General features: G+C 40.1%; 1 protein-coding gene across 3 annotated transcripts in view; it reads right to left on the bottom strand.

Moving 5' to 3' along the window:
* TBC1D5 (TBC1 domain family, member 5) overlaps window positions 1–23,080 on the bottom strand; it is a 365,130-nt gene that overhangs the window by 44,526 nt on the left and 297,524 nt on the right. For all 3 annotated transcript variants that reach the window (XM_012732149.1, XM_004692291.2, XM_012732150.1), the window contains 2 exons: window positions 21,910–21,995; window positions 8,619–8,878 (listed from right to left, as the gene is read on the bottom strand). In XM_012732149.1, coding sequence (XP_012587603.1) covers window positions 8,619–8,878; window positions 21,910–21,995 — 346 coding nt within the window. The remainder of the gene's footprint in view (window positions 1–8,618; window positions 8,879–21,909; window positions 21,996–23,080) is intronic.

Below are 23,080 nucleotides of genomic sequence, written 5' to 3'. Positions count from 1 at the left end.
ACACACCTAGGCTGAGGTTTGAGCTCAGCTGTTGTCAGCTGCGGGCCTTGAGCAAATCACTGACTCTCCCTAAGCCCAGAGTGTGAACTCAGCAGGTGTAAGCCACAGGGAGCCAGGCGGAGCTGTAAATGCAGAGCAGGTAGCATGACCCATAGTGCCGGGTGAGGCCAGCTGGCCCGCAGCCTTCGGGAAGGTTTGTCCACAGGCCACGCTTCTCAGCCACCTCCAGGGGTCAGCCAGGCGTGGAAGCCCAGGCCCTGACACAGACCCCCCGCTGCTGGGTGTCCCGTGTCCTAAGTGCACCAAGGCACCACTGGACCAGAGAGAGCTGCGTCTTTCCTTTCTGAGACAGTCAATAAAAGTTTGGAGGCCCAGCTGCCATGTCCACGGAGATATTCTGTCAAGAGTCTGAATGAGCTTCCTAGGTGTCAGTCAGGAGCCCTGACTACAAGTGGCTGGGAGGGAGGGAGAGGAAGGTGAAAATAATCAGCCAGCTTCTGCTATGTCCCTTGAAGAATATGCTCATGATTTTCCCTCTCAGTCCCAATGGGAAATCACAAAGGGACTGGGGTGTCTCCCTAGATTGCTAGGCACAACCCCTGTAAACCCAGACCAGCTGAGGAGCTGGCCACAGGACACCCTAGGGCGTTATGTTCAGACCAAGAATTCTGGAAGGTCCCGGAAGGGAGGCCCAGCCCAGAAGAGCAGAAAGGGGATAGCTGAAGGTCCAATGGAGTGGTGACGCGGCTTTGTACAGTGACCAGGAGAAGCAGCGGTAATGGCCCTCGTTGGTAGCATTTTCTTAACCTCAGAGACGCGAGGGACAGACAGCAGAAGAGCTGAAGCTGCACATTAAAACACTATAGTCGGCATGAGAGTGAACCACAGCAGGCTGTCTCCGGAGCCAGAGCCTAGCTGTTCCAGCCTGGCCTGGGGTTGCTGGACCCGACTGACAAGCCAACGTGGATTTAGGCATCAGACATGGTTGCTAAGGAAAAGAAATAGAGGGGAAGGTGTTCGTTCAGAACTTGACCTTGAAAACCCAACAGGTCTCTGGGGAGTCTCGCAGAGGTGCCACGATTGCCCCGCAGACAGGGGCGCGTAACGTCTTGCCCGCCTCACGGGGGTTTGTCCTCTCTCTCGGTACGGGAGGGCTGAGTAAGCTTCCTTGGCCATCCAGCAGGGCAGTGACCGGTCAGAGCCCCAGCACCCCTCTGAGCCAAGTCACGGCACCTTGCTCCCCTAAAAAGGGCTGTGCCAAGGGGACTGTAGGACATGGTGGGGCTCCATTAGGTCAAAGACAAGTAAAGGGCAACTTCTGATCTTGTTCTCAGTCCAAAAACAACTCATCTATTCAACGTCTTCGGGACTAGGTGAGCCACAAAAATGTACTTTCTAGCTAACTGATGCGTCTGCACCTCTGTTGTACATATTATATCTCTTCTTTCTTAAAGTGATTATCTAGAACACAATGGAACTGTTTGTTCTGTTTCAGGATTATCATTTCCCCACAACAGAATGAGCCAGACAGGGTCACTGAGGAGGAGAATGTTTCCTCAGTCTCCTCCCGTGAGGCGCTGTCTCTTGGTTACTAGCTCCTGCTCTAGTTGACTTGACCTCCCTTTTCTTTGTTCTGCCAATTTGCTGCCATCTGTGGGGCATTCCTGGTGCGTTCATTGTGAAGACCCACAGGGCAAGTCATCTCCAGGCAGGAGAGCTGTATCCCCTTAGTGTGCAGCATGAGACTCTCCAGGTTAAAACTAGTTACTCTGAGGGGAGTGAGCTGGCAGACAGGGGAGGGAGGGGAAAGTTGTTTTTCATCTGTTTAACGCTCTGAACTGACTGGGGTTGTCTAATGCTATTTGTGTTTTCGTTTTACCTTGAGAATTTCAAGTGGTTAATCTGGACAGGGATTCTTTGACCTTTCTCTCAAAACAACTTTACCAGTATTATATAATGATCATCTCTTGGAGTATATGTATATATATTTATATGTGTAACCTAAATATAAACACAGAAGTGTGAATTTTAAAAATCCCTATGGCAACAGTTAGGAAATCTAAATTTGTTAACTAATGATGCCTCCTTTATGTAGTAAAATTCATATACTTGGGTTGTTGGAAATTTTAAATTCTCTTTGGAAATAACGTTTGTGTCCTTGTATGTGTGTGTGCTGATGTTTAAAGCGTTTTGGCTTGTGAATAAATTCCTAAATATCTCTTGATAAAAGTTTCCATTTCAAAAAGTGCAACTTCCCAAAATAATTTTGGAGAAATATTTTAAGTCTTTAAAAATTAAAACTCCCATGATATGTGCTTTTATGATGACAGTCTCCACTGAGATATAAAACGAAATTTCCCAACAATAAAAGAAATTGATTGACCTAAATCTCACTTTATATTTAATGTTTTTCTAAAAAAAAAAAAAGGCCTATATAATTATTAAAAGGCAAAGATGCAGGCATGAAATCTAATGAGAAAAGAAACAGTATATACATTCTTCAAAGAAACATTAAAAGTACTGATATTTATGTCTTGAGACTTACTCGTGACTTGAAAAAGAGGCCCGCGGTAGTCTAAACAAGGTCTCCTCCCCCTGAAATGCCCAGAACCGCCTCCTGCCGTGTTACAGAGGGGTGACCATAGCTGGCTCGGCATTTCTGATGCTCTCCCGCTCCTCATATTACTGTTCCTGAGAATAGATTGTGAGAAGCTTTTTTTGCCACCACTAACTACCTGGACGCCCTTCTGTTTCCTCTTGCCTCTTGACACCCTGCAGAAGTGATGTCCAAATCAGGGTGGGTGTCACTTCACCGCCTCACCGTTATTGACATTATCATCATAAGTAGAAAAAAAGTTGGGGGGCCTCATGTCAATAAAGCAACTGTAATCTTTCCTATGGCACCGGCACAATCTGTCACTGCATGGTGGGCTGGGGAAATCTTGAGCAGGGCACCCAAGAAAAGAGCTGGCACCCCATGTAGGCCTTCCTGGGTCACCAAAAGACAGGCGGATGCCCGAGCAACCTGGTGACGCTGAAGGGAAAGCCAGGGACCGACAGAAATGGCCTGGTGCACTGTAGGCCAAACTCAACAAATGCTCACTGCGCCAGTGAAGGAGACGATCCCTCCTCATAACACTGGAGTGAAGTCCTACGAACTCCCTCTTCAAGGCTCTATGGGGACAGCCACCGTGGCTGGCGGTCGGTGTCTGCCGGGAAAGGGCTGCTTGCTGATTCTGACTTCTGCGCTGCTCCAGAGGTATGGACCGGGCGTCCCGTGCCAGACATCCACTCGGCAGCAAACTAATTTGGGGAGCTGTTCAATCCTTGCTGAAAAGTTATCTGAGAACAGCTCAGATTTTCATTTTAGGAAGCAAATTCAGTCCTCTGAATCCTCACTTTATCACACAGTCCTCTTCGTATGTACTCATGTAACTGCACTAATTGACAAAACTAAAGAGAGCTCATTTGGCAGGTCTCTGCCTGTACTGCTGCCACTGTGCCCTTTCTGCACAGATCACCTAGAAGATACCAGCAAGAACGAACAGCCGCTTGCGATGGAGTCCTCGAGCCGAGGCGCTCTCCAAGGGTAATCACCACGACACAGGCAGAAACTGTCTCTGTGAACTAGGTATAGCAGAAAGCATATTCCTTTATCGAGTTTAAAGGTAAACCAGCCTCACTTACCTCCTAACCACATTTTGTTCTAAAAATTAATAAAAAATCATGAATATTATAAAGCCTATCATCACAACAGTAAGTCAATGCTAGTAGTGTAACTATATGATGTGGATATTTTAAGGACAATGTGATATGAGTTTTAACTAGTGCTGTTAATCTTTTTAGTCTGAATATGATGCTTTTTAAAGTTAGTTAAGACTTGCCCTTAATATAGAAATATTTTCTATAGCATTTGTATCCTAAGGCTACATCATAAAAGAATAATGTGGCAGCATTACATATTTTTATTTTTAAAAGCCACAAAATATGACTTACAACTCTTGTACTTCTTAAATTTCTTTCTAGATTTGAACAAATGATTATGATATCAAAAGGGTATCTTTTAATTTTAAGTCACTTCCAATTACACTATACAGACACCGGACCTTCATTATTTTAATGTAATTCACATTGTAAAGCCTGTATTTCAAAACTTATTTCAACAATGTAGTATATTCAGATACTGATTTAAAATGTTGTGTACTGAGAATCCTACATAATGTTATAAGTATGTTGTTTATAATATTAAAAGAAAAAAACCTTATTTCAAAATCAAGTTGTAACTCTTTTAGGTAAAATTTCAGTACCCTGGTTAATTCACACAATAATGTGCACACAAACAGCATACAGTCATCTGATTTCAAGACTAATTTGTCACGGAGCACCTGTACGACAAAAAGAACACCTTGGCGCGCGCTGCTACGATAACCACAGAATGTAGATGTTTGACAAGGAAAGAGGCCGGTGCAAAATTAATAGAAAACTCACTGCAGTGAGCTCTCTGGCATCAAGGTACATGAAAGGGGACTTTTGTTCTGCACAACACTGCCACCCAGTGGTTGAATGATGGTAGTGAACCAATAAACAGTATGAAGGCGGGTGAGCGAAGGAAAAATGGAGCTTTGGCGATGGTAATACCGCAGCAGAGAGATACACTACATTGCCATGTAACTGTACCTTGGAGGTCAGTTAGAGTCTGGACAGGAACAGAAACCTGAGCATCGCTTCCTGTAACTACATCGCCTGCATTTCATAAAAGAAAGTAGTTAGATTTCATAAAAAGAAAAAAAAATCAACTTTACTTTTTCATACTTAATATTATAACATTTTATCAAGTTAATTACTAAAAATACACAGGCAAAAAGAAAAGAAAATCAGAGTAATATCAGAAAAATATAAAATCTGTTAAAAGGAAAGAATTTTTAAAATGTGCTTCCTAAAAAGTTTTTGCATGTACTTTTCTTAAATAAAAACGAACAAGTTTCTAAAGAACAGGAAACCTTTGCAATCAAAAGATTTTTCAGAGCAGATTTCATATGCTACAGATATTAATGTGATTTTATATTTTTTTGAAAAAAATCTTTATCCAAAAGTAAGTTAAATGTCATTTAACTTAAGAAAGTCAGCATTCTTTCGAAGTTGATTTCCTCCTCTGTCAAACAAAATTTATTTTTAACTGAACTTGAAACCAATTTCCTCAGTGATAAATACAAGTAAGTCTAATTTCATATTAAGTAGTGCAAAGATTTCATAAGTTACCACATGTACTTACAAATGTCAACATGTAAAAATAAATCTGTGAACTGCATACCCTTTAAACTTGATACACTTACTGCAGGCAAGATTTCATTTACAAATTGGACTTGAAGTAAATGCTTAAAATAAATTAAGAGTTCAAAGCAAATGGGGGGCAGGGAAGAGTGTATTTTTAAGAAGGGGGCACAGCAGGAACTGTGTGGGGAACCCAAGGTACACTAAGCATCTAGAAGAGACTTCTGTTTTGTTTTTCGTTCTTTGGTTTCCTTCCTGGATAACAAAGTTTAACACCGAGCACAGTTACTGTCAACAGAATAATTCTCTGGCTAGATCACCATCTGAAGGCTTAGGCTGTTCTGGATGAACAAACCAAAAAACAAGACTTCGGAAAAGGCCGCATTTTCTGACATATCGTAATGTATGATTGATACCTGCTTCTCGCGCAGCATTTATACATTAGTAAAAGAACTCAATGTTTGAATTAAATAACACTCTCAGTGCCTCAACCACCTGCTACGAGTGTGGTCAACAGTCTGGCCGGCTCATCTGGAAATTATTAAGTTGTTATTAGCATTCCCGTCAACTGATGATACATACATTTCTGATTTCCTATAAGTGAAGTAGACCTGTTAATCGGTACATACTCCAAACAAGTGATAAACGCTTATTGTGGAAATTACCAAGTCCTGAATTTTCATAATATAGTTAACTCTCAATTCACTGATTAAGTGGTATGCCTGTTTTCTTTGACTTGACTGAAAATTTTATGCTTCATATGTATTCTGTTGCTTCTGATCACCTATTAGTGTATAGAGACTAAAACCTAATTATAATGTTTCAATATCACCAGGAAAATTATAGAGGGACATCTGTGCCCACTTCTTTCCTTCATAACCCCACCCCAACACACCCAAAACTACAGAATGCATTTCCGGCCACACACACAGGAATTACGGGTTTTCCAAACAACTGTTCCCATATATGCACACAAATAATGGGGAGTTAAGTAACTTAAGAAACCCATAGCATTTTCATCTTATGAAAAACAACCATTTTTCACAATAACTTTTCAATTTTCCAGCAGAGTACACTAAAAAGGCTATTGCATTATCTTTCCTCAAAGGCGCTAAGCAGATGACTCTGTTCTGAGACAGTGAGAAGTCGTATTTCAACCAAGCCTCTTGGCAGGCTAAACCTCACGCTCGTGGGCCCTGGTGACCCACTGGCAGCTCTCTCAGTGCTGCACAGCGCGAGACTGGAGGAAAACACCACCGAAAGAACCAGTGTTGGGAGAATAACTCATCCGAGTTAACAAATGTAGCTTTCATCCAGGAACCATAGATTTTTAGAGCTGGGAGGCTCCTTAAGGATCAATCCAAAACTCTTACTTGAGGGCAAGGAAGCAAAGGGCCAGAGAGGTGGGGGGCTCAGGGGGCCCCTGCTCAGCCTTCACTGGCAGTGAATGAAGGGGCAACGTCCGATTCTGCCAGCTTCTACTTGAATTGACTATTCTCTGCCTTTTGCTCTATTTCATTTCGACTTGCGTGCAGGGAGGGGCTTTGACAGGTCTATTTCTGTTTAATATGGAGGAAGACATGTCTTTCTGTAGACTGACATGAGAAGAATGAACCAGAAACAAAAAAAGTTGCCAAACAAGGCTACTTTCCCTAGCACAGGGATCAGTTACAAATGCCCTAGTGATATTCCTGTTCCAAGTGCTTAGCTTAAGTGCTCTGTTGTCTCCATCTAACTGGGGACTTCGTTTTCATCAATTGTCCCATCTCCATGCACTTCCTTTCTCACTCACTGTGATATTAATACTTGACATTTCCTTAGAGACACAACTTTATATTTCTATAGTCATTTGGCTTGGTTCCTCAGAAAATTTAAGCTACAGCATTAAGAGATTCTCTGACTCATTTGCCTGCCATCAGTTAGAATTACTACTGACTACAGCTTGTTATCAAAGCAATATTGAAATCATATTTGTTTAGAACAATAAAACAGTACAATTAAGAAATATATAAAATAACATTCATTTCCATTCTGGAAGTGGGCATGTCTCCCGGCATTAAAATACATTTACAACATGCTAATGATTTGAAATCTCCTTTTCTTTAAATCATCTGTGATAGCTACATTAAAACAAACAAAAAAGTAATTGTAAATGAGATCTTATGTAAGGTAAAGTGAATATTCCAATAGAAATTTAAATACTAATTATATAAAATCTAATACTTCATGCAGCAGAGATAGTAACATGCTGTAACTAACAGAAGAACACACGCAGAAAACATACTAATTATTGAATAATACTCATTTTTTGTGTCACTGGGGAATAAAGTCCATTTAACTTAACTTTACCAATTTAAATGGAATGATATAAAAGTTTTAATAAGTCTGGATGCAATCTTCCTGAAAAGGGCCTAAGAAACAATAGTTTTAAGGTCTCCTTACTGGCTCCTTACTGACTTCTGTTACTGTGGACACCAGGTACTGACCGTGGCGGTATGGCCACGGTCCCATGAAGTCAGGAGTGAGGGAGCGTTCCGGACACCTGCCCTGCCTCTACAGGGGCCCGGGCTCTCTGCCCTGTGAGGTCTTAGAATGAGTTTTTCTAGATTTTTCTTATCATGTTACTATCTCCTGCTTCTTTATAGATAGCAGTGTCCACTAGAAAGAGGTGACATGTTTCTACTCTGCTATATGAATGGGGAGACCCAACATCTTATCTGGAAGGTTCCGAGTAAGAACTTGAAGGACGCCCATGTGAAGACGTCCAGGAGGGGGGTAGTTCCCCCCAGAGGGGTCTGGAATAGCCGTGCGCACATCTTATGCAGTGGAGAGAGCTGCCCGGGGCCAACAGCGTGCCCTCATGCACCAAGGGACAGAGCTGCTGAAGGAACCCCCAATTTCCTCTGCTGTGACGCTCCGTGGCTCTGGCTGATGGTGTGTGGACCCTGACCTTTTGGCTGCTGGAGATTCTGCTCGGCTGAAGACTGGGGCCCATCGCACTTCCCACTGTGGATTCTGCTCCGTGGGAAGGACTATTTCACCGACCTAGCAGACATTACCGTCAATGACGTCAAGTTCTGTGTGGTGACAGTGAGTGCCAAACCGTAGGGGCACCCACAGATGCAAATGCAAGCAGTTTAAAATAACGCCCTAACAAAGAACCTCAAGAATGTTACAATTATAAACAATACCGTGTCTGATATACCAACATAAACAGGATTTAACACAACAGAGCTTTCCACATTCAGTTTTGCATCCATGCCCTGTGGGCTCCTCAGGGGTAGGGAAGGGAGTCTCGGAGTCTCCCACACGCAGGTTTTCCTCAGCTGGAGGGCATTTCCCCTTACCTTTGTTCAGCTGCACCGGCATGCTTTCGGATTTCATCAGCCTCTGCTGCTGTTGCTGCTGCTGTTGCAAGGGATGCCTGGGGGTCTCCGCCGAGGTCTTGGGGGGACCCGCAGCCGTGGAAGAGCTGCCATTGCTGCCCCCAGGCATAGGGCCGCCCGCACTACCCGGGGACATGGCTGGAGAAATCAACTTTCTTCCAAAATTAATCAGGCTATTAGAGACCTTATTAATATTCAGGGGAGCTCCTTTGGTATTAGTCCTGTTAGAAAAAATGAGAAGGAGATGATTTAAATTGAGAGGACAACTCGATGTCACGTATTCCAGTGGTGTAAAAACATACCTTATCTGCTCTGAAAAAGGCCAGCGCCAAGATCAGCACTTCGAAATGGCAGCAGAATAAGGAAATAACAAGATTCCTAAAGATGTGACTTACGGGAAATAGTCTTTTCACTTTTTTTTTTAAAGATTTATTTTTTCATATAGAACTGGGGTACAGGCCAGAGATGCGGAGGGTGAGAGGATTCACCAGAGACAGAGCGGGGAGCAGAACAGGCAGATCGACAAAGTACACTGCTGAGGGGAGCAGCGGGCGGGTCAGGAGAGGTCTGCCACGCCATGTGGTCACCTCCGGGGTAGGCGGGAATCGAACTCATGCAGAAGTGGCTTAGGCTTCTTAGTGCTGTGCTTTAACCTGCTGCGCCACCAGGGAGGGCCCTCTTTTCACTTTTTATTCCTTCATTTAACAGGTAGGACCTAGTACATGCCAACAGTATTGGGGTACGCTCCAGGATATGATTGTCCAAAACAGACAGAGCTTCCCTCCCTGAGTGTCTAATCTCTAGTCTAGTAGGGAAGAAATCTATTAATCATATCATTACAGAAATGAGTGTATGCTTAAAACATGAGAGGGCTCAGAAGGCACAGCTCAAGGCTGGGAAAGCTGCAAAGGGTTACCACAGGGCATCTGTGCGACAGGCTGAGAGTCCCTTTCACATAAAACCCTCACATGTGGGTACCAGGATATTCAACATGATTTTGAGAAAGAAATATGTCTGAGAAAATTCACAGAAGCTGTCTCAAGTTCATGAGCATTATAATCCACCTTCAACCTCTGATTCCAGTACTCATGTCCTTCCCTACTGCCTGGCTTTGCTTGATAGCATTTTTAATCGTCTGACATGATCGATCTACCTACCTACCTACCTATCTATCTACCTATCTCTTAATTGGTTATTATTTGCCCACCTTCCCTCATCCCTATGAAAAAGGTTCATGACAGCATGGTAACAGTGTGATGATCACTTGCAGGGATGTGGTAATTATGTGCTGAATGACGGTCGCATCTACCTATGGTCTTCAAAGTCTCTTCACCTTTTACAGTCAAAGAAGTGTCCTTGTTCCTAAAGATGGCCAACTTTCCCTTTTGTGCTCTCTGTCCTTCTCCTCTGACTTTTTGAGAGTACTATTTCTGCATTTTCCTCACCTACATTATCATTTTCTCCTTCTCCGCTATATCCCTCCTGTTAGCATGGGGTGTGTGTGTGTGTCTCTGTGTGTGTGTGTTAACTTCTCTTTTGACTCCTCATTCCTTTCTAGTTACCACTCCACTTCTTCACCCCTTCTTCCCAATATTCCCCCCCGCCCAAGGGGTGACTTAAAGCACCTCTTCAGTCTTTAACCCATTAAGCCTTCTTGTCATTTCTCAGAAACTGCTCAAGGTCACCAAGACTTCCAGATTGCATAGTCAGGCAGCAATCCATTCCCTGGACATCATCCCCTGAGATCTTACATGCTTCCATGGTTTACCATGACCTGTGTCACAATTAGCAACTGGAGGACACCAAGAATACACTATTATATCCATATTCTTTCAGTACCTCAGGTTACTATCAGGAAGGCCAGATGAGATTATAAATTATATTAGTTGCAGGAAGTAATTTAAGTCCATGAAAACACCAAAGTTGTATTTTTGTTGTCCAGATCATAAATAGATGCTGAATTTTACACATTTTACTTACCTTTCCTAAAAGTAAGAAACTGAAAGTGAAGAATCAGAGATCCACTTATTTGACTTAGTTAACTTTAATTTTACTATCATTTTCTTCTTTCTGACCTATCCGGTAGCAGTTACATAGCAATTCTCCTGCTTTTATAGGACAGCTGGATCCTTGGCTTTCGTTCTCATACAGAACTGACCCACAGTTCTCCAATAAAAAGGAAAGACCACTGTTGCTTTCTTCCATAAAGTTTTCTGTAATAACGCAAACTAACTTTACAACTTGGTATTAGAGACTTGCCTTGTTTTGGAGATAGGACAAATTAAATTCAAAAGCTGAACTCAGTTTTACAAAAGGAAGATCTACTCATTTAGAACTCAATGAAATGTTAAAAAAAAAAAGTCACGTTAAAGGGTTTTTTTTGGTACCACTTTATACTTTTACAGAACAGAGCTATTTAATGTCCTTCCCAAAACTGTTGAAAACAACCTTTTCTAAGGGAGATAAAGACAGTGATTACGCCCACTTCACTTCCATTTTTCAGCTGCTTCTAATGAAGTCGAGCATTCTCAATTTATAGACACTGAGGTTAGCAACAGAGAAGGCACTCAAGACATGTTTACTGACAATAAGAAAGAATAAAATGAAAAGAACTCATAAATTCTGGATTAAGAAGGCATTCACCTCTGGCTCTGTATTCTACTCGGCAGCCTGCACGCTCTCTAGTTTCTTGTGAGTGGTAGTAGACAGAAGAGCTATCATGATACTGAAGTTCTATTGCATTTTAGTTTTGCCTGCTTGCAAGTCAAGATTCATAATTCACAGATATGAAGAAGTTATAATGCTGTTACCTTTTTTTATAAACAAAAATGTACCAGTCAAATTCCCAAATTGCCAGTTGTAAAATTTATGTGTTGATAAAAGTACTAAGAAACTGCTAGAGCATTATCAAGAGAATATGGTTAATGCATCTTCATTACTACTAATAACCACACACACACACAAAAACATATAGATCAAGCTCATGCCGAGCAATTTTTCATCTGAATAGCTCTTAAAAGGGGCTGAACACTGTTATCCTTTTTTGAGTATTTTTTGTTTTTAACCAATTTCCTCCTCCTCCAATACCAACAGCTTCCAGAGTAATATTTTCTCTTCAAAGCAGCTACTGAAGATGATTCTGTGTATTTTCAGATAAGAACGAGGGTAAACTATCTGCTTGTAGGGAAAGCATGATAAGCACAGTTGGTTTGTTTTCCAGGTCCAGCAATTCTGATGACACCCTCGCTAATTTTGATCTTAAGTATGAGTCCACAACCTTCTTCAGAAGAACACTCAACAGTTAGCAACAAATAGTACTGCATGGGAGGTATGCTCTCAAGGCATGTGTACTAAATAAATGAAAATTAATGCAGTTGTCAGAGATCTGATGGACAGAGAGGACTGGATTAGATTGCAAAAAGATGGACTGTAGTGTTGAAATAATAAGGCATTAAGACATTGGAGCTAATAAGACATTAAATATCAAATTAATGAGTCATTCTGTGTAATCAAAGTCTTTTGTGACTATTGCCTACTACACAGTGTTAATAAAAAAAAAGCACTAAAGCAGAGGGATTATTTTTGAAATTGTGTAAAGAACTTATTTATAGTACAACCTCACTTCGCAGGTTAAGTCAGTAAGGACAGGGCATTTTATGAAGGTCCAAGAATCCTTCAAAACACTGCACCAGAATCCAATCGGCTTCCCTGACTCCTTTGTTCAGTGAGTCTGAAAATGGGTGGATTCTGGTGGACCCTTCTGTCCAGCCTGCTCTTTCGCAGTCTGGTTTTCTAACCCACATTCACAGGAAGAGCTTTGAAGGCTCCAATGTCTTCTTAATTGCTAGTCTTGAGCTGTTTTCTTTGAACTTCTAAAGTCTTTCTAGAGCTTTATTAAAACAAACAAACAAACAAACAGAAAACACATTATCACCTCTTTAAAAGTTCTCCATAATCTAAACCACCCTGGTTTATTTCCTCATTACCTGTGGATCAATTTTTTAAGGTCTAATTTGAAATGTTTAATCTTTGTTTATATCCCTCTTTTTTGTAATACATTTTCTTAGATGCTTATTTATATATTTGTTAAAGAATCAGTTTTCAATTCATTTGAAATTATTGTTCTCTATATTCTAATTTATACTTTTCTTATTTTTTTTTGTGTTCCCCAGAGTTCAATGGCTCATTCATTCATTCACTCCCTTTTGCAAGAAAAGCCTTTAAAGGTATACATTTGCATCTGACTACAGCAATGCCTTGGCTCCCCACTACCCCAACACACACATTTTCAAAACAGTCTGTCATTTCAGTTGTTATGTAGGTTCATTTTGAAATGTGGGTACATTTGTACCTGAATATAGTACCCATTTTTATTAACTATCAGGGAAACAGAAGTAGGAAAATGTGCTGACTTTTCAAAAGGATTACAGGAATCATGAACTGGAAAACAGACTGGCTGCTCAAGTATTTTACTAATTACTTGGAGGGGGATGTAGTTTATTACAAGTAACCAGTTTACTTCAAGACGGCTTCCTCTTGTCTGAGTATTAAACTGTCAGATTTACCCAGAATGCCAGTGGCGGTGGGTACAGAGGGGAATGAGCACAGTTGTAGCGAACAGATGCACCTCAAGTTCAATATTCCAGCATCCACAGGCCTCTTAGTGAGCGTGTCTCAAATGGTTTCTAGATGTGCTCAGCTGTCTGCACTTTTAGGTCAAAATCTGTCCATGAGCTGTGTTACCATGAGAGTTGTTTATTCTGTCTGGGCCTGTTTCTTTATCTTTCAAACAAGAGGTTGAGTTACCTGCTATTTGTGTCTCTTTTAGAGAGAAAATTCTATGATTCTGTGACTTGGGAAAAAAGAATATGTGCTGACTGAATTTGAAACCAAAGGCCACAGAGATACCTGATAGATCAGCTAAAATAACCAAAATTTAAGAAATTTTCAGTAGGTTCACAGGGAGAAATGACTGAAATTCATTAATTAGAAATAGAAATATTAATTAAGTTAGATCTAAATAAATAAGTCAGAAATAGAAATACTATATATTTTAAAAAAATGTGACTTTGGTTTTGTTTAGAAACAATAACTCTCTCTGCATTTCTGTGTTATTTAGTTTATCATTACTGACCTACCATGGGTAGATTAATATTCAGTATGACTAAATAAGTTAGATTTTATTAAATATGGTTCACATTTATTTGTTTAATGCATATAGACATAGTCTTTTATTTGGATATTTTCAAAGGTTGTCTAGAATTTAAGGTATTCTAACCAGTGAGCCAATGTTGATTCATGATAAACCTCTACTTGCAATTTCTATAATTTGAAGGTTTCAAACTTTATGAAATGAATAAATAAAATTTTAACTATTTTTTAACTTCCTAAATTCTTTAACTTTGAAATTTGCTTCAATGAAAAATAATTCTTATTTGTCTGCCATATTGTGAGGTTTTTGGTATCTTAGAAAACAAACTATATCTAAAGGAACTCTCAATTTTATGGAGTTAAAACAACATGAAAAAAGTTAGCTTGTTCATATTTATTCCTTAGGAGTCTGACTTTCAAGTGAAACATCTGTTTCCTTTAAGCTATAAAGACTATTAGTAATTTGTAGGTGGCAGGTAAATTTTTGTCAGTATGATGTGAGACAAAAGGAATGCTACTTGTTAGGAATAAAATGCTGGCCTCCACGAGCAGGTAGGGCAGCAGACAGACTGGAGGGCTTCCCTAATTGGGTCTGAACGCACTTTATAACACTGCTTACACTGACATCACAAGTAGCAAGCAATTACAGATTAATCATGGTCTATAAAATCATTAAACTCTCCTACGATGTGCATAGGAATAAATATTGGGTTTCCTATTTCTAGAACAGTAGTTTTCAACCAATTTATTTTTTTGACCCATTATATTTCAGGGATATGAATCTCTCCAGTCAGCACCCATGTTCACAACAGCAGACTCTTTAAAGATGCAGGGATTCTCTGGTTAAAGGAACACTGAAAAATGGGAGAGGGCGTAATTTTGATATGTCTGCCTATGGGGAGTTTTGCCACTTCATTTTTCTTCCCTCACTTTGAAAATCTCTCTCTCTCCCTCCCTCTCTCGCTATATTATACATACACTCACACACACATACACACACACACACATCACAAGGAGTGCAGTTAAGTATATGTTACCAGTCTTTGAGGCAGGGGATGTAGAAGACAAAACGAAAGAAATGTGTGATTGTGAGAGTCCATGGAAAAGTTCAAGGACAGGCATGTTTTAAAACATGTGCAAGGAACAGATTCAGATGGAGAAGATTTATTTGTTTTTAGTTAACAAAAATTACAAGATGTCTACATTAAAAACTATAAAACATATTGAGAGAATTTGAAGACATCATCTAAGTTAATGGGCTAAATTATGCAGTAATGTTAAGATGTCAGTTTCTTCCAAATTAAAGAATCAATACAATTCCAATCAAAATCCCAATACTTTTTATAGAAATTGAGATGTTGATTCTACTAAATTTACATGGGAATGCATAGAATCTGGACTAGCAAAAATACTGCAAGAGTATAAATTTGGCAAAAATGGAGTAGTTAAAAATCACGACTTGTTAAGCAGTTTAGTAATTAGACCAGTGTAGTTTAAAAGCCAGTGTGGAGAAAGCATATAGACCAATCAAAAGTTGATGTGCACATATACAGTCAATTGATTTCAATCAAGTGTTCAATTTATTTCAAAAGAAAAAGGGGAAAAAATAAGCAAAATGGCACTGAGCTGCTGGCTAGTTATATAGAAAAAAGATGGGCCTTAATTTTTTTTTTTTACCACATTCCACACACAGAAATTAGTTTGAGGTGGACTATAGACTTAAATACAAAAACACTAGAACCAAAGAAATTTTAACATAGTAGAGACTACCTGTCCAGGATTAACTCAGCAGGGCTGGGCCCCAAATCCTGCACATTCCTTGGGTGACTTGGAGGAGAGAATCTCTATTTCTTCCAACACCTTGCCTGATTAAGAGTGTGTAGATATACTTTGGGCACTGGGCTACACTAAATATCTATACTAGCAATGGGATTTGTAATGAAAGCCTTTTTGTTGTTATTGAACCTGCCATATTATGCCAATACGACCTCAAAGTTTTGGTGAGATTTCCCTGGGTGACCATGCTTCACACACTTTCTCACACATCCTTCCTGGGAGAATTAAGTGTTGTGGTGGGCAAGCACAACAGGAAATTTGTACCTGCTTTCTTCTCTACTCCAACCTTTTTCCTCTCCTGATTTTAATCTGTATACTTTTGCCATAATATACTATAACCCAGAGTTTAATAGCCTTTCTGAGTTGTGTGAGTTTTTCTAGCTTATTGAAACAGAGGGAGAGTGATGACTAAGAATTAGTCTTAGAAAAGACAATTTCCACAGGAATACAAATCTGTAAGTCAATTTGGAAGACCAGGGATATAGTAAGATGAAGAACAGTCACTCCACATTGTTCTGGATGGTATCTTCTGTCAAAACACATCACAGTAAAGATCTGTGTGTAGAGTACAAAGTATACATCATTAAAAAGAAAAGAAAAAAGATCAATTGGCTGCAGACTAGATTAAGAGGTAGTGTTACCATTTTAGTCAAATTGGTTAGGAATTAATAAATCTCTTTAAAACAACAAAAAGAGTATCTCAGGTAATTAATAAATCTCTTTAAAACAAAAAAAAGAGTATCTCAGGTAAAGATGAATTTCTAGCACGAACTCTTAGTTACTTGACTACAAAAATACAGCAATCGGTGTCCTTTAAAAGTCTGCTGAGCTAATTACTAACATTGATGACCATGGAATTCTTAACTTCATGGCCTGGGAGTATTAAAAGATTATTATTTCTTTACTGAATTTTAGCAATAAAATACTTTTGAAAACATGAACTCATTATTTTAGAGAACATAATAAAGCCTAATTTAAAAAATCTTGTTGACCATATAAAATGTAAATTATACAGGAGAAATTTATTTACTCAGTCATAAAACCAACCATTACTGAATGCTATGAACAGTGCCAAGTAGGCCCTGGGAACAGAAAGATTCTAAGACCAAGATGCCGACATAACATGAGTCATTCGACAATTGAAGTTAAAAAGCATCCATTCATTTTGCTAACATGAATTTGTTCTCTGTGCCAGGTCAAGGAAACAGCAATAAAAAGATGTGGCTCACGCTCTTCACAAAGTTCATATTCTTGTGTAAGATTACAGTTGTTAGAAGAATCCTAGCGGTTCCTGGACTCTATTTTTCAGAATGTTCGAGATAGCAGAGAACTGAGCAGAGCTTCTCAGCTGAGGCAGATTCTGACCCAAGAAGAGATAGAAGATTATCAGACACCAGGCATTCTCGGGGGTAAGAACACATTGGATGCCCTTTGTCACGTGGAACTTAGCTGAGCAAAGTGGGGTACATTTTCAGAACCCCAGCAACAATTCTTTACCCGAGAGTCTCCTTGGCCCTTAAGCCCCATGCAGGAAGTCCTGACGAGAGACCCTCTGCAGAGGGCCTACCTGTCAGAATTCCAGAAGTATCTGGAATCTTTTCTCATTGCTATCAATTAAGTCACATAAATTGACATGGGGCAGAGGAAAGCTGAAAATATTAGCACAGAGAACGTTGTGGCTGAGCTGACACTTGGAGATATCAGGGAACTAAGTTTGGGCTCTTCTCCATTAAGGCCTCATTTAATCAAGTATGATATCTAATTCTGAGGATAGGAACTTGCTGTAGCAAGTTAGAAGACTTACAATTGTGAGGCCTGTAAAAAGGCACCTCTAGATAAAGGGGCCTGTCTCTTGGGGTGCTGCACACAGCTCAGATGATGCCAGTACTGCATCACCTCTGCAGAGCAGGGAGAATCAAACATTTGAAGAAATTATGTTGTGTCATTTTCAAAGCAGAAAATCCATGAATGTGCCAGAATAAAGAAGGTACGTGATTCTACTCTTAACATAAAAGATTGCTGTATTTAAAAACTATGAAGTTCTGTTCCAAGAGCTCAGTTGGGCATTTCAGTAGTCACGGATCCCTAAATCAATTAAATGGGCCTTTCTGAAAAAGCGGTCACAATCTAGATGTACTTTTATGTTTTATGGCAGCAATTTCTGGTTATTTAAGGACCAAATTGGATGAAGATTTGTGTTAAATTGTCGTTGTGAGCTCAAAAGTTGAATGCATAAGAAAATGCCAACTCCCATTTTTAAAATGAAATTTGCAAGTAAGTAGAATCAGAGCCCAGTGAATATTACCCACACACGTAATAGAAAATCTACCACTAAAATACCTAGGCACTTGCTTTTAAAGACTTAATTATAGCAATCCATGGTAAAGCAGAGAAGAGAAATCAGGCTTCTTGATTTCTAGAGATATTCTTATCCATGAAGTCACATGTCATCTCTGCATCCTCGTCCCTTATTTGGAGAAGCATCATAAATAGAAGTGTATCGCCACAGACGTGGCACGTATTAGCCCTGTCTTTCCAGGAGTCTGCCTGGCTCTTCTCTATCCTCTACTTAGCGATCACTTTTGGGGGTTCCCCTTGAGTGTATATATATATATATATATATGTAGCCTCTGGATCATCCCTACTCTCTGTCTTGCTGCTCAGTGACAGCTTTAATGCATTAAATCTTTGATCATCTCTAAACAGCAAAAAGAGTAGTTGCCAGGCTAGTTGTGGCTGATAGACCCAGCCTGGCAAAAACACCTTTGACCTTGAGCTAAATGGGGGCCCATACCAGCGGCTCCACAGTTACAATGGCATTGGGTCATGGATAAACCAACTCCCAGGGAATAACTTGGTGCTTGTAAGGGTTACCTATAGATTTAGAAGAATTCTCTGGTGAGATTGTCAACGATACCTCTATTTACAGTCCTTCAATTGGTGATGAATAGTATCTACACACATTCACCTGGGCTGGCTTGCTCATTCATTCATTTTAAGCCATTATAACGAGGTATGATCGGTTACTACAAAAACAGACACAAAAAACCAGTAACAAAGGTGCATCGAGGGACCCATGATTTCTTAGAGAGCAGCCTAAGAAAGGCACTCCTCAGCGATGAGATCTGAACAGAGGCTGGACAGTCAATGTGCCCAGTGGGTCCTTGGGGAAGACGCCAGGCACAGGGAGGAGCAAGCTCAGCGCTCCCCAAGATGGAGAGTGTTGGGCTGCTGAGTGGAGAGCAGCAGATCAACACAGCAGCTGCTGTGCTGGTGAAGCTGGGGGACGCAGGAGGACACGTGGGGTCAACCTTGCAGGCCACTATAATGGCTTTGGATTTTATCCTAAGTGTCTGGGAAGTGATGCAAGAGCTCTGAGCAGTGAGGCGGTACGTTCTGGCTGCTGTGTGAAGGGTCTTTAAGAGGAGAGGACGTAGGGAACCTGGCTAGGCGATGACAGAACTGAGATGAGCGACGAGGTGGTGACTCAATAGAGCAGCATGGAGTGGGCAGCGGTTTGCTGCAGGAGAGGAGGATTTGCTGAATGACTGGCTATGTGAGAAAAAAAGGAGTCAAGGCAGACCGAAGGCTTGACCAGCTGGGTCATGCTATTTCTTTGATGAAGAAAAACATGGGGCAACAATAGATTCGTGGAGGTAGAAGCCTGGGCTTAGTTTGGAAAGTAGTAAATTTGAGGTGCAGGTGGGACATCCACGGGGAAATGCTGCGCAGTCCCCCACTATTACTAGTGGTGCCTGACTCCAGAGTTCAAGAAATGAGATGGAATTGAAGATAGTAACGAAGGCCCCTCCAGTCGTGAAGGAGTCTGAAAACCATGAGCCGGGGTCAGATGCCCCAAGGTCTGAGGACGGAGAGGGAAAAGTCGGAAGGCCTCCAAACATTCACAAGCAGAAGAGGGGGTGTCCAACGCAGCATGGCGAGCGACAGAATGGCCTCCGGAGACAGGACTTTGTGTTTCCTACTGAGCTGCAAAAGTTCTCCATACATAATGACCTAATTTGTCCGTTACTTCCACTGCAGAGGCCTCCATTTTCTGTTTGCCTTTTGTTTCCATTTATTTTGTTTTTGACCTTTTGTTTCCATTTATTTTGTTTTTGACCACTGTGGTGTGGTAAAATCGACCAGCCACTTTCTGCACTTTCTTCCATTACTTTTCAGTTAAAAAGCCTTGTAATAACTAGAAGGTAGGTGAAAAACCTGCTAAGGTTATAAGCTGAAACCTTCACAAAAGAGCTGTCGTGTTTCCCAGTACCATTTATCAACTCTTTCCTTGCTCCTCGGCCTGGGATGTCTTCTTGACACACTCTGCTTCATCGGGCTCAATTTCAATTTTAAGTTTTCAAATCGCAATAGACATAATGACAAAACTTTCTTCAATCATCAAAATAATACTTTATACAAGAATCTCATGTGCATAAAAGAAAACACATAAAGCTAAACTGACATTTTTCCAAAGGAGAAAGGCAAGAACAGAAAATTAACTAGAAAAAGAAACATGAGAGGGTGGAAAGGAAGGCAGAAGACAGGTGCAGACGTGAGTGAAGTACGTAACTTCAGCTAGTAATGATTGTTGGGAAGAAAATAAGACACAGTGGGACAGAAAGCAATTGGGGAGAAGACAGCAAGGTCAGCAGGAGAGTCTCTGAGATAACATTTGCGTTGAGATCGAAATTCTGAAGAGGCAAAGGCCGATGGGAGTGGGAGGAACGCTGGGAAGCGGGAAGAGCTAGTGCAGAGGCCCCAAGCAAGCATCTTCCTGGGGGTGAAGCGAAAGGGGGAGTGGCAAGAGGTAAGGTCAGAGACAAAGGGGTACAGGAAGAGACAGGATTGTCCATGAGTGGAGGGGACACGTCTGAGGCTTTCAAGTGAGGTGTGTCTGCTGTAAGCTGCAGTTCTCTGCTGCTGTGTGAAAAGTAACTTGGCGGGGTGAGGGTGAAGGAGAGAAGGGGAGGCTCTAGCTAGAAAGATCTTACATAAAATACCTAAAATACCTTGTTCTTTTAAACATAACAACAATAATAACTACATGGCATGAAAGGAAGGAAATCTAAGTGACTAGATTGTAAGATTCCTGAGGATAGGGACTGTCTGGTTTGTTCACTGGGTATCTGCAGTGACTTAGAATAATGAGAGCCAGAAGCTCAGAAATTTGTTAAATTAAGTGAACACAATTACTATAGGGACCAGCCTTTTATTTGGGAAACAAGAAGCAGATGAAATGAACAAACAAAAAAGAGCTTCAGCGAAGTCTCAGGGGCTATGGAAGCTGGTCTCGTAATTGCACAGTGCATCAAAACACGAGAGAGATTTCTATCAAGAATGGGTAATTTAAAAATAACCTTATATTATAGCAAGGTTCAAAATACAAGTTTAAATTTAGCTGCTTTTGGCAAACTTCTCACCACTGCCACTATGCATTTCTACATGGTAGGAATTACATCTCTGTTTAGCCCTCCACGTAAGGGCAGAACACACCGTGGATGTGTTTTCCAGAAATGTATGTTTAGGTTGCTGGAATCTGCTAGCAAGGACTTACAGAAGAAAATTCGGACAACTTGGCAGCATTTATCATTCCTAACACTGTAGAGTAAACTTTGAAATTACATTCTAATTTGAGATGGTTTTGGCTTGACAAGTTAACTCTTGAGACATCTGAGCACTGTATTATGAGAGAACAAAACTGTTCATCAACCCTTTATGCCAATGTTAATTTCTTTTAAAAGTAGGATTTTAATGTTTTTTAATTCCTACAGTGACCCTTAAAATTTCTGTGTATGTAATCACAAATGCACACACAAGATGCATTTATAAGCTTATTATGTAGTTCTAAAGACAGTTGGGAAGCCCAATTTTAATTTTGTTACTGATAATTTACAAATATGCTATAGAAATGCCTCTTTTCAATCAACAGTAAGGATCTAGAAAGAGATTATACAAGTAGGCACAATTTATCCAGGTTTATTAGTGTTAGAAAAATGAAACTGCTTAACTTCAAATTTTAACAAAGTACACTCCATTTATTTAATTTTTTATCTGAGCATTGATATCAATGTATATCATTTTCCTTAAAAAAAAACAACAACAAAACCTCAGATAATTTATTTAGCAAAAATTCACAACATGCATTAAACTTCGATTGATATGCTAAATCTGGAAAACTTTTTTCAACAAAGGTGCAAAACCTCCTGGTGGTCCCTGAGGAATATCTCTGACTTAGAACCTTTACCATAAAAAAGGGACTTACCGGCTTTTGTTCATGAGATCTGCTCCCCGTGCTTTGTAATAATCTAAATTTGGATGAAATTGGTAAGTCACTGGTCTTGGATTTCTCTGTAGTGTAAAAAAAGCCAAACAAAATAATAAATCAAAACGTGTAAAGCTACTTAAATTATACCTATTCATATAAAAATGAAATGGTTAAACAAAAAAATAAACAAAATGGTTGGTTTATATTCTCTCAGAAGAAATACATAAAATAATAAAGGGCGCTGACTGTTATGGTTGGCTTTTGCTTTTATTGTTAAAGTTTTGCCTTAGCCAATCTTAGTCCTGACTAGACACTGGAATTGCTTTAATGTTTTCTGTTTGCTTGTTTCATTGTTCACATAGATTTTATCCCTATTACTAGATTTATTTTTGATGATTTTGATCACTTTCAAAACCACTTTCGACAACATAGTTAGACAAAACTATGATGAAATGCAAAACCATATGCAACATAACACTTGCACAATCTCTTCTTGAGGGCTGACAGACAGGGGTCAAGAAAGCAGCATGTTGGGACCAGAGTTAAAAATCACGGTCAGTTTTTGAAAACAAGAATGTTAAATATGTCCACTAGATGGCAGCCTGAGTCTTTCTTCGCCCAACATGAATGCGTTATTTCAAAATTCAGCAATTCTTCTAAAATTTCTATGTCATAGCAATTCCGATGTCATCTATTCTTATATACGAGTTTAATAAGTGCCCAGGTAGTGGGAATATTAGTAGGGCATGTGACAACACAAACGCAAACGGAACCGTGCACATTTTCATAACAGCAGCGACCCCAGACTGCCCTTTCTGCCACTTAACAGTATTGCCACACATTGCGGAAATGTATGCAATGTATTTTATCATTAGGTCAGCTATGTCTACTTAAATATGCTGCTGTTATTCAGTGTATCTATTAGTGTATCTATTAGTCGTATCAAGTCCCTCACAGACAAATAATTAAGTACACTTTCAGTTTCTAAAAACGTAACGTGTTAATAACTTAACAAATTAATACCATCATCCCTAATCATAAATACCATGAATATATTTTTCATTCAGAATTTTTAAAAACTCATAACTGTGTTTCTCTATTTCATGGAGTGTGTAATTCAGGTTAATAATGAGTACTTTGAAGCAGAGTGCTGTCTTTTGAGAGATCT

The sequence above is a fragment of the Condylura cristata genome, unplaced genomic scaffold, assembly GCF_000260355.1.
Source record: "Condylura cristata isolate star-nosed mole 26May11 unplaced genomic scaffold, ConCri1.0 scaffold00033, whole genome shotgun sequence".
In the NCBI taxonomy this organism is placed as follows: domain Eukaryota; kingdom Metazoa; phylum Chordata; class Mammalia; order Eulipotyphla; family Talpidae; genus Condylura; species Condylura cristata.
Note: the sequence above shows the minus strand (reverse complement) of the source record. Positions and strands in the feature narration are given on the sequence as shown.